This window comes from Oncorhynchus keta, chromosome 10 (genome assembly GCF_023373465.1).
Source record: "Oncorhynchus keta strain PuntledgeMale-10-30-2019 chromosome 10, Oket_V2, whole genome shotgun sequence".
Lineage (NCBI taxonomy): Eukaryota > Metazoa > Chordata > Actinopteri > Salmoniformes > Salmonidae > Oncorhynchus > Oncorhynchus keta.
In genome coordinates, this window is record NC_068430.1 from 1347745 (window position 1) to 1360244 (window position 12500).

The 12500-nt window shown below is 46.4% G+C and overlaps 1 protein-coding gene across 1 annotated transcript in view; it reads left to right on the plus strand.

Annotated features, from left to right (window-relative positions):
• The window catches only part of LOC118381902 (plasma membrane calcium-transporting ATPase 2-like), a 238561-nt gene that overhangs the window by 123672 nt on the left and 102389 nt on the right, over positions 1 to 12500 (plus strand). The window contains 1 exon segment of the mRNA XM_052526180.1: positions 9247 to 9339. Coding sequence (XP_052382140.1) covers positions 9247 to 9339 — 93 coding nt within the window.

Sequence of the window (12500 nt, forward strand, 5' to 3'; positions counted from 1 at the left end):
GGAGTGGCCAGCTGTAGGTGTGGCCTGCTGTGGGGAGTGGCCAGCTGTAGGTGTGGCCTGATGTGGGGAGTGGCCAGCTGTAGGTGTGGTCTGCTGGGGGAGTGGCCAGCTGTAGGTGTGGCCTGCTGTGGGGAGTGGCCAGCTGTAGGTGTGGCCTGCTGTGGGGAGTGGCCAGATGAACTCGAGTCTCCTTACTCTCTTGTTATCTATGGTTCTATAAACCAACACACAGGTTGAGTATCTCTTCCCTCAGTCTTCCCTACTACCCTACTGAACATCCCCAACCCCTTCCCTGTCCCTAATCAACACTGACCCCCCTAACTACCCTACTGAACCCCCCTCCCCAACTACCCTACCGAACCCCCCCCTACCTACCCTACTGAACATCCCCAACCCCTTCCCTGTCCCTAATCAACACTGAACCCCCCTAACTACCCTACTGAACTACCCCAACCCCTTCCCTGTCCTAATCAACACTGAACCCCCCTAACTACCCTACTGAACTACCCCAACCCCTTCCCTGTCCCTAATCAACACTGAACCCCCCTAACTACCCTACTGAACTACCCCAACCCCTTCCCTGTCCCTAATCAACACTGACCCCCCCTAACTACCCTACTGAAATACCCCAACCCCTTCCCTGTCCCTAATCAACACTGACCCCCCTAACTAAATACCCTAATCAACACCCCCCTAACTACCCTACTGAACCCCCTCCCTAACTACCCTACTGAACATCCCCAACCCCTTCCCTGTCCCTAATCAACACTGAACCCCCCTAACTACCCTACTGAACTACCCCAACCCCTTCCCTGTCCCTAATCAACACTGACCCCCCCTAACTATCCTACTGAACCCCCTAACTACCCTACTGAAATTCCCCAACCCCTTCCTGTCCCTAATCAACACTGAACCCCCTAACTACCCTACTGAAATACCCCAACCCCTTCCCTGTCCCTAATCAACACTGAACCCCCTAACTACCCTACTGAACTACCCCAACCCCTTCCCTGTCCCTAATCAACACTGACCCCCTAACTACCCTACCGAACCCCCTAACTACCCTACTGAACCCCCCAACTACCCTACTGAACTACCCCAACCCCTTCCTGTCCCTAATCAACACTGACCCCCTAACTACCCTACTGAACCCCTAACTACCCTACTGAACCCCCCCAACTACCCTACTGAACTACCCCAACCCCTTCCCTGTCCCTAATCAACACTGAACCCCCTAACTACCCTACTGATCCCCCTAACCCCTTCCCTGTCCCTAATCAACACTGAACCCCCCTAACTACCCTACTGATCCACCCCAACCCCTTCCCTGTCCCTAATCAACACTGAACCCCCCTAACTACCCTACTGCCCCCTAACTACCCTACTGAAATACCCCAACCCCTTCCCTGTCCCTAATCAACACTGAACCCCCTAACTACCCTACTGAACTACCCCAACCCCTTCCCTGTCCCTAATCAACACTGAACCCCCTGACTACCCTACTGAACCCCTTCCCTGACTACCCTACTGAACCCCCTAAATACCCTACTGAACCCCCTAACTACCCTACTGAACTACCCCAACCCCTTCCCTGTCCCTAATCAACACTGACCCCCCTAACTACCCTACCGAACCCCCCTAACTACCCTACTGAACCCCCCAACTACCCTACTGACCCTACTGAACCCTTCCCTGTCCCTAATCTGGGAACCCCCTAACTACCCTACTGAACCCCCCAACTACCCTACTGAACTACCCCAACCCTTCCTGTCCCTAATCAACACTGAACCCCCTAACTACCCTACTGAACCCCCCCTAACTACCCTACTGACCCCTAACTACCCTACTGAACCCCCCTAACTACCCTACTGAACCCCCCTAACTACCCTACTGAACCCCCAACCCCTTCCCTGTCCCTAATCAACACGGAACCCCCTAACTACCCTACTGAACCCCCCTAACTACCCTACTGAACCCCCAACCCCTTCCCTGTCCCTAATCAACACTGAACCCCCTAACTACCCTACTGAACCCCCTAACTACCCTACTGAACCCCCCCTAACTACCCTACTGAACCCCCCCCCTAACTACCCTACTGAACCCCCCAACTACCCTACTGAACTACCCCAACCCCTTCCCTGTCCCTAATCAACACTGACCCCCAACTACCCTACCGAACCCCCCTAACTACCCTACTGAACCCCCCCAACTACCCTACTGAACTACCCCAACCCCTTCCCTGTCCCTAATCAACACTGACCCCCCCTAACTACCCTACTGAACCCCTAACTACCCTACTGAACCCCCAACTACCCTACTGAACTACCCCAACCCCTTCCCTGTCCCTAATCAACACTGAACCCCCTAACTACCCTACTGAACCCCCCTAACTACCCTACTGACCCCCTAACTACCCTACTGAACCCCCCTAACTACCCTACTGAACCCCTAACTACCCTACTGAACCCCCAACCCCTTCCCTGTCCCTAATCAACACTGAACCCCCTAACTACCCTACTGAACCCCCTAACTACCCTACTGATCCACCCCAACCCCTTCCCTGTCCCTAATCAACACTGAACCCCCCTAACTACCCTACTGCCCCCTAACTACCCTACTGAAATACCCCAACCCCTTCCCTGTCCCTAATCAACACGGAACCCCTAACTACCCTACTGAACTACCCCAACCCTTCCCTGTCCCTAATCAACACTGACCCCCCTAACTGCCCTACCGACCCTAACTACCTACTGAACCCCCAACTACCCTACTGAACTACCCCAACCCCTTCCCTGTCCCTAATCAACACTGAACCCCCTAACTACCCTACTGAACCCCCTAACTACCCTACTGAACCCCCTACCCTACTGAACTAACCCCTACTGAACCCCCCAACTACCCTACTGAACTACCCCAACCCCTTCCCTGTCCCTAATCAACACTGAACCCCCTAACTACCCTACTGAACCCCCCTAACTACCCTACTGAACCCCCCTAACTGCCCTACTGAACCCCCTAACTACCCTACTGAACCCCCCAACCCCTTCCCTGTCATCCCTCTCATCCATATTTTCCCCACCGTCCCCAATACAGTTTCAAATGTCCCACATCAAAGCCTGTGATTGGTTAAACCAACATGATCACAAGCTGTGATTGGTTAAATTCACTAAAGAGGATCTGCAGAGTTAAATAGTAATGGTAACTTCACAAGGAATTATTTAATGTTCACCAATTCACCCCAGACAGACTTTAAAGAGAAAATGGCACCCTATTCCCTACGGGCCCATAGGGCTCTGGTCTAAAGTAGTGCACTATATAGGGAATAGGGCTCTGGTCTAAAGTAGTGCACTAAACGTTCACCAATTCACCCCAGACAGACTTTAAAGAGATTCAACTTCAACAGATTGATGTTCTGATCATCTGTCCCCACTCCTTTAACACGGGTCCCAAAATGGCACCCTATTCCCTACGGGCCCATAGGGCTCTGGTCTAAAGTAGTACCACTATATAGGGAATAGGGCTCTGGTCGTAGTGCACTATATAGGGAATAGGGCTCTGGTCGTAGTGCACTATATAGGGAATAGGGCTCTGGTCTAAAGTAGTGCCACTATATAGGGAATAGGGCTCTGGTCGTAGTGCACTATATAGGGAATAGGGCTCTGGTCGTAGTGCACTATATAGGGAATAGGGCTCTGGTCGTAGTGCACTATATAGGGAATAGGGCTCTGGTTTAAAGTAGTGCACTATATAGGGAATAGGGCTCTGGTTTAAAGTAGTGCACTATATAGGGAATAGGGCCCTGGTCGTAGTGCACTATATAGGGAATAGGGCTCTGGTCGTAGTGCACTATATAGGGAATAGGGCTCTGGTTTAAAGTAGTGCACTATATAGGGAATAGGGCTCTGGTTTAAAGTAGTGCACTATATAGGGAATAGGGCTCTGGTTTAAAGTAGTGCACTATATAGGGAATAGGGCTCTGGTCGTAGTGCACTATATAGGGAATAGGGCTCTGGTTTAAAGTAGTGCACTATATAGGGAATAGGGCCCTGGTCGTAGTGCACTATATAGGGAATAGGGCTCTGGTCGTAGTGCACTATATAGGGAATAGGGCTCTGGTTTAAAGTAGTGCACTATATAGGGAATGGGGCTCTGGTCTATAGTAGTGCACTATATAGGGAATAGGGCTCTGGTTTAAAGTAGTGCACTATATAGGGAATAGGACTCTGGTCTATAGTAGTGCACTATATAGGGAATAGGGCTCTGGTCTATAGTAGTACCACTATATAGGGAATAGGGCTCTGGTCTATAGTAGTGCACTATATAGGGAATAGGGCTCTGGTCTATAGTAGTACCACTATATAGGGAATAGGGCTCTGGTCTATAGTAGTACCACTATATAGGGAATAGGGCTCTGGTCTATAGTAGTGCACTATATAGGGAATAGGGCTCTGGTCTATAGTAGTACCACTATATAGGGAATAGGGCTCTGGTCTATAGTAGTACCACTATATAGGGAATAGGGCTCTGGTCTATAGTAGTGCACTATATAGGGAATAGGGCTCTGGTCTATAGTAGTACCACTATATAGGGAATAGGGCTCTGGTCTATAGTAGTACCACTATATAGGGAATAGGGCTCTGGTCTAAAGTAGTGCACTATATAGGGAATAGGGCTCTGGTCTAAAGTAGTGCACTATATAGGGAATAGGGCTCTGGTCTATAGTAGTACCACTATATAGGGAATAGGGCTCTGGTCTAAAGTAGTGCACTATATAGGGAATAGGGCTCTGGTCTATAGTAGTACCACTATATAGGGAATAGGGCTCTGGTCTATAGTAGTACCACTATATAGGGAATAGGGCTCTGGTCTAAAGTAGTGTACTATATAGGGAATAGGACTCTGGTCTATAGTAGTACCACTATATAGGGAATAGGGCTCTGGTCTATAGTAGTACCACTATATAGGGAATAGGGCTCTGGTCTATAGTAGTACCACTATATAGGGAATATGGCTCTGGTCTATAGTAGTACCACTATATAGGGAATAGGGCTCTGGTCTATAGTAGTACCACTATATAGGGAATAGGGCTCTGGTCTATAGTAGTACCACTATATAGGGAATAGGGCTCTGGTCTATAGTAGTACCACTATATAGGGAATAGGGCTCTGGTCTATAGTAGTGCACTATATAGGGAATAGGGCTCTGGTCTATAGTAGTACCACTATATAGGGAATAGGGCTCTGGTCTATAGTAGTACCACTATATAGGGAATAGGGCCCTGGTCTAAAGTAGTGCACTATATAGGGAATAGGGCTCTGGTCTAAAGTAGTGCACTATATAGGGAATAGGGCTCTGTTCTATAGTAGTACCACTATATAGGAATAGGGCTCTGGTCTAAAGTAGTACCACTATATAGGGAATAGGGCTCTGGTCTATAGTAGTACCACTATATAGGGAATATGGCTCTGGTCTATAGTAGTACCACTATATAGGGAATAGGGCTCTGGTCTATAGTAGTACCACTATATAGGGAATAGGGCTCTGGTCTATAGTAGTACCACTATATAGGGAATAGGGCTCTGGTCTATAGTAGTACCACTATATAGGGAATAGGGCTCTGGTCTATAGTAGTGCACTATATAGGGAATAGGGCTCTGGTCTATAGTAGTACCACTATATAGGGAATAGGGCTCTGGTCTATAGTAGTACCACTATATAGGGAATAGGGCTCTGGTCTAAAGTAGTGCACTATATAGGGAATAGGGCTCTGGTCTAAAGTAGTGCACTATATAGGGAATAGGGCTCTGGTCTATAGTAGTACCACTATATAGGGAATAGGGCTCTGGTCTAAAGTAGTGCACTATATAGGGAATAGGGCTCTGGTCTATAGTAGTACCACTATATAGGGAATAGGGCTCTGGTCTATAGTAGTACCACTATATAGGGAATAGGGCTCTGGTCTAAAGTAGTATCACTATATAGGGAATAGGGCTCTGGTCTATAGTAGTACCACTATATAGGGAATAGGGCTCTGGTCTATAGTAGTACCACTATATAGGGAATAGGGCTCTGGTCTATAGTAGTACCACTATATAGGGAATAGGGCCCTGGTCTATAGTAGTGCACTATATAGGGAATAGGACTCTGGTCTATAGTAGTGCACTATATAGGGAATAGGGCTCTGGTCTAAAGTAGTGCACTATATAGGGAATAGGGCTCTGGTCTAAAGTAGTGCACTATATAGGGAATAGGGTTAACCCATAGGGCTCTGGTCAAAAGTAGTGCACTATATAGGGAATAGGGCTCTGGTCTATAGTAGTACCACTATATAGGGAATAGGGCTCTGGTCTATAGTAGTACCACTATATAGGGAATAGGGCTCTGGTCAAAAGTAGTGCACTATATAGGGAATAGGGTTAACCCATAGGGCTCTGGTCAAAAGTAGTGCACTATATAGGGAATAGGGCTCTGGTCTATAGTAGTGCACTATATAGGGAATAGGCCTCTGGTCTATAGTAGTACCACTATATAGGGAATAGGGCTCTGGTCTATAGTAGTACCACTATATAGGGAATAGGGCTCTGGTCTATAGTAGTACCACTATATATAGGGAATAGGGCTCTGGTCTATAGTAGTGCACTATATAGGGAATAGGGCTCTGGTCTAAAGTAGTGCACTATATAGGGAATAGGGCTCTGGTCTAAAGTAGTGCACTATATAGGGAATAGGGCTCTGGTCTAAAGTAGTGCACTATATAGGGAATAGGGCTCTGGTCTATAGTAGTCTATAGGGAATAGGGCTCTGGTCTAAAGTAGTACATAGGGAATAGGGCTCTGGTCTATAGTAGTACACTATATAGGGAATAGGGCTCTGGTACCACTATATAGGGGATAGGGCTCTGGTCTATAGTAGTACCTACTATATAGGGAATAGGGCTCTGGTCTATAGTAGTACCACTATATAGGGAATAGGGCTCTGGTCTATAGTAGTACCACTATATAGGGAATAGGGCTCTGGTCTATAGTGGTACCACTATATCGGGAATAGGGCTCTGGTCTATAGTAGTACCACTATATAGGGGATAGGGCTCTGGTCTATAGTAGTACCACTATATAGGGAATAGGGCTCTGGTCTATAGTAGTGCCACTATATAGGGAATAGGGCTCTGGTCTAAAGTAGTACACTATATAGGGAATAGGGCTCTGGTCTATAGTGGTACCACTATATCGGGAATAGGGCTCTGGTCTATAGTAGTACCACTATATAGGGATAGGGCTCTGGTCTATAGTAGTACCACTATATAGGGAATAGGGCTCTGGTCTAAAGTAGTGCACTATATAGGGAATAGGGCTCTGGTCTATAGTGGTACCACTATATCGGGAATAGGGCTCTGGTCTATAGTAGTACCACTATATAGGGAATAGGGCTCTGGTCTATAGTAGTGCACTATATAGGGAATAGGGCTCTGGTCTATAGTAGTACCACTATATAGGGAATAGGGCTCTGGTCTATAGTAGTACCACTATATAGGGAATAGGGTGCCTTTTATATAATCTCCTGTGAAGGAAACGTTGCGTGTGAAGTGTACAACTCCCAGAGTAAAATCCTAAGAGTTTAAAACGTCATTCAAATCGTAATGTTAATTATAATTTAATTTTTTAGCGAACTCTGTTCTTCAAGCCCTGTCTCCGATCTCATCCCCTGACTATGTGAGAGATGCTGTTTTCTTCCTCTACCAGTTGGTGTCTTGTAGCCGCTGTCGCAGTGATGGGATGACATTTGAAGCAGTTTAAACCACACTATGTTTCTGTTCCAATCACATTGCTGCCTTTTTTTTTTTCAATTTATTTTTGCTGCTCAATGACACGACACATGATATGAATAACATGGTTGAGATTGATTGTTCGAAATTGATTGATTAGCCCCTGGAATACACATGGATTCCATATTGATTAGGTATTGTTACAACCACACTAGATACAGTGGGGCAAAAAAGTATTTAGTCAGCCACCAATTGTGCAAGTTCTCCCACTTAAAAAGATGAGAGAGGCCTGTAATTTTCATCATAGGTACACTTCAACTATGACAGACAAAATCAGAAAAAAAATCCAGAAAATCACATTGAAAAAAAAATCACAATACTTGATAATAATTTTCCACCATAATTTGCAAATAAATTCATAAAAAATCCTACAACATGATTTTCTGGATTTTTTTTCTTCTCATTTTGTCAGTCATAGTTGAAGTGTACCTATGCTGAGAATCACAGGCCTCTCTCACCTGACAGATAGGGGTTTTAGCCTGTGTGGGTTCTTTTTCTCTTCACTGGTTTGTTTTCGTTCAAGAAATTGGTCTGTCCTTCCTCTCTTTGCCCTTTAGTATTGTGTTGAACCTATTCCATGTTCATTGTGTAATGCCTGTACCATTCCTCCAGTCGTCTCAGTTATAAACATCAGAACTAGGGACAAAACCGGTTCACTTATCCATTATTCCCTGTTTGTCTAAATGTTGGGGATGTGTTGTTGTCAATCCGAGTGTGAATGAACTGCAGCAACAACACTAATCATACTGTTATTCAGGCTTTTAACCATGTTCTTTGGTTAGTCGGGATTTTAACCATGTTCTTTGGTTAGTCGGGATTTTAACCATGTTCTTTGGTTAGTCGGGATTTTAACCATGTTCTTTGGTTAGTCGGGATTTTAACCATGTTCTTTGGTTAGTCGGGATTTTAACCATGTTCTTTGGTTAGTCGGGATTTTAACCATGTTCTTTGGTTAGTCAGGATTTAACCATGTTATTTGGTTATTCAGGCTTTAACCATGTTATTTGGTTAGTCAGGATTTAACCATGTTATTTGGTTATTCAGGCTTTAACCATGTTATTTGGTTAGTCAGGATTTTAACCATGTTATTTGGTTATTCAGGCTTTAACCATGTTATTTGGTTAGTCAGGATTTTAACCATGTTCTTTGGTTAGTCAGGATTTAACCATGTTCTTTGGTTAGTCAGGCTTTTAACCATGTTATTTGGTTAGTCAGGATTTAACCATGTTCTTTGGTTAGTCAGGATTTTAACCATGTTATTTGGTTAGTCAGGATTTAACCATGTTCTTTGGTTAGTCAGGATTTTAACCATGTTCTTTGGTTATTCAGGATTTAACCATGTTCTTTGGTTAGTCAGGATTTAACCATGTTATTTGTGTTCACTGTTGCCTTTTTTTTTACCCATAATTCACTTGCTACTATAGACTTCCCCCATCCCTCTGCCCACCCCATCGCAACTATAGCCACCGATGGTACTGCAGGCGGTATTGCACCTGGCAATGCCAGCCTAGGTAATGGTAGGTTGACCAAAACCAGAAGCTCCTTCCTGTCCTGCTATACCTCCTGGGTACTACTGCCTCCTCCATTTTCCACCTCTTTCTGCCCTCAACATCCTCCGCCTCTCCTCCCTCCTCCGACTGTCTTTACCTCCTCCTCTACCTCCTCTACCTCTACCTCCGCCTCTCCTTCCTCCTCTGACTGTCTTTACCTCCTCTTCTCCTCCTCTCCTCCTCTGACTGTCTCTACCTCCTCCTTTCCTCCCTCCTCCGACTGTCTTTACCTCCTCCTCTCCTCCTCTGACTGTCTCTACCTCCTCCTCTCCTCCCTCCTCTGACTGTCTTTACCTCCTCTTCTCCTCCTCTCCTCCTCTGACTGTCTCTACCTCCTCCTCTACCTCCTCTACCTCCGCCTCTCCTTCCTCCTCTGACTGTCTTTACCTCCTCTTCTCCTCCTCTGACTGTCTCTACCTCCTCTTCTCCTCTTCTCCTCCTCTCCTCCTCTGACTGTCTTTACCTCCTCCTCTCCTCCCTCCTCCGACTGTCTCCACCTCCTCCCTCCTCTTCTCCTCTCCTCCTCTGACTGTCTTTACCTCCTCTTCTCCTCCTCTCCTCCTCTGACTGTCTTTACCTCCTCCTCTCCTCCCTCCTCCGACTGTCTCCACCTCTTCCCTCCTCTTCTCCTCTCCTCCTCTGACTGTCTACCTCCTCCTCTCCTCCCTCCTCCAACTGTCTTTACCTCCTCGTCTCCTCCTCTGACTGTCTCTACTTCCTCCTCTCCTCCCTCCTCTGACTGTCTCTACCTCCTCCTCTCCTCACTCCTCCGACTGTCTCTACCTCCTCCTCCCTCCTCTCCTCCCTCCTCCTCCGACTGTCTCGACCTCCTCCTCCGACTGTCTCTACCTCCTCCTCTCCTCCCTCCTCCTCCGACTGTCTCTACCTCCTCCTCTCCTCACTCCTCCGACTGTCTCTACCTCCTCCTCCCTCCTCTCCTCCCTCCTCCTCCGACTGTCTCTACCTCCTCCTCTCCTCCCTCCTCCTCCGACAGTCTCTACCTCCTCCTCTACCTCCTCCTCTCCTCCTCTACCTCCTCCTCTCCTCCTCTACCTCCTCCTCTCCTCCTCTACCTCCTCCTCTACCTCCTCCTCTCCTCCTCTACCTCCTCCTCTCCTCCTCTCCCTCCTCCTCTACCTCCTCCTCTCCTCCTCTACCTCCTCCTCTCCTCCTCTACCTCCTCCTCTCCTCCCTCATAAAGGATAAGCAAAGTCATCGGTTTGAATTATTACTAGTTTCCTGTGACTGATGTCAGAAGTAGATGAATCTACCCAAGTCCCAAATAGCACCTTACATACAGGCCCTGGTCAGAAGTAGTGCACTATGTAGGGAATAGGGTTCTATAGGGCCCTGGTCAGAAGTAGATGAATCTACCCAAGTCCCAAATAGCACCTTACATACAGGCCCTAGTCAGAAGTAGTGCACTATGTAGGGAATAGGGTTCTATAGGGCCCTGGACAGAAGTAGATGAATCTACCCAAGTCCCAAATAGCACCTTACATACAGGCCCTAGTCAGAAGTAGATGAATCTACCCAAGTCCCAAATAGCACCTTACATACAGGCCCTAGTCAGAAGTAGATGAATCTACCCAAGTCCCAAATAGCACCTTACATACAGGCCCTGGTCAGAAGTAGTGCACTATGTAGGGAATAGGGTTCTATAGGGCCCTGGTCAGAAGTAGTGCACTATGTAGGGAATAGGGTTCTATAGGGCCCTGGTCAGAAGTAGTGCACTATGTAGGGAATAGGGTTCTATAGGGCCCTGGTCAGAAGTAGTTCACTATGTAGGGAATATGGTGCCATTTGTAACGCAGCCATTGTGTTGTATAGGGTCTTCTTCTCAGCTCTAAGACTCTGGGATGGGATGTTATGGTAGAACTGAATAGAAGGAGTTGTTACATCCACCGACTGAGTAAAGAACCAGTCTGGGTAATGTTGTTATGCAGATGCAGGAGGCGATGAGAATGTCAGCATCGTACTTTTGAACAGGATCCCAAACTACATTTCCAACAACTTGGAACTCTTTAAATGTTGTATCTAAATCAAATTGTAAAAAGTTCCCATTATTCCTCAAAGATCCCAAATGAACGGAATAGATAACCATTACCCAGTGTGCAACAGTGGTGTGAATGTAGGCGAAGGGCTTCTGCCTGCTAGTTACTGTAAGTTTTCAACGGGGTTAGTTTCTCCAAGTAGCCGACTTAAACTCTTTCATTTCTGTCTTAAAAACAACTTATTCATTGTTTTGTTTTTCAATCGGTAGATACGATTTAATACATGAGTTTCAACCCTGTTGTTGGTAGGATGAACCCTGGAGTAAAAATGCTCTGTTTAGGAGTATGTGGCCTTCAAGAGCCTCCATCCTTAACCTTCTATCAGACCCCTGCTAGTCTCCATCAGGATCCCTGTTTTTAGAAATATTTATTTGCAGGAGGATTTCTTTCCTATAGTTTTGTTCTCTCCAGCTTTCAATTCCTACACTTCAATTCCTCTCCCTTTTCTCTCTCTCTCTCTCTCTCTCTCTCTGTCTGACCGTGCATGAGGATTCTGACCTCACTCTTACACTGCATGTTCTGTGTTGGTCCTGTGTGTGTGTGTGTGTGTGTGTGTGTGTGTGTGTGTGTGTGTGTGTGTGTGTGTGTGTGTGTGTGTGTGTGTGTGTGTGTGTGTGTGTGTGTGTGTGTGTGTGTGTGTGTGTGTGTGTGTTGCTCTATTTCCTCATTGTACTGTATCTTTGTAACTCTGTGATTCTGTGTCTTGATGCCTCATGAAATATCTGAATGGCTTTTCTTGAACTGTTAATGTGTGGAATTCCCTGTAGTCTGTATGTGAGTATGTCACTTCCTGTAGTCTGTATGTCGCTTGCTGTAGTCTGTGAGTATGTCACTTCCTGTAGTCTGTGAGGATGTCACTTCCTGTAGTCTGTGAGGATGTCACTTCCTGTCGTCTGTGAGTATGTCTCTCTTCAAAATGAACACACATGAACACACTGATCCATAGAGAGGAAATCTGATCTGTGATATAGCATCGGTCTTGTAGTTATTCAGTTTAAATCACTTTTGAAGTTTATTGGAAGTTAACTTACGAAGAGGCCTGTTTTCATCCAACACATTGTCAGACAGAAACAG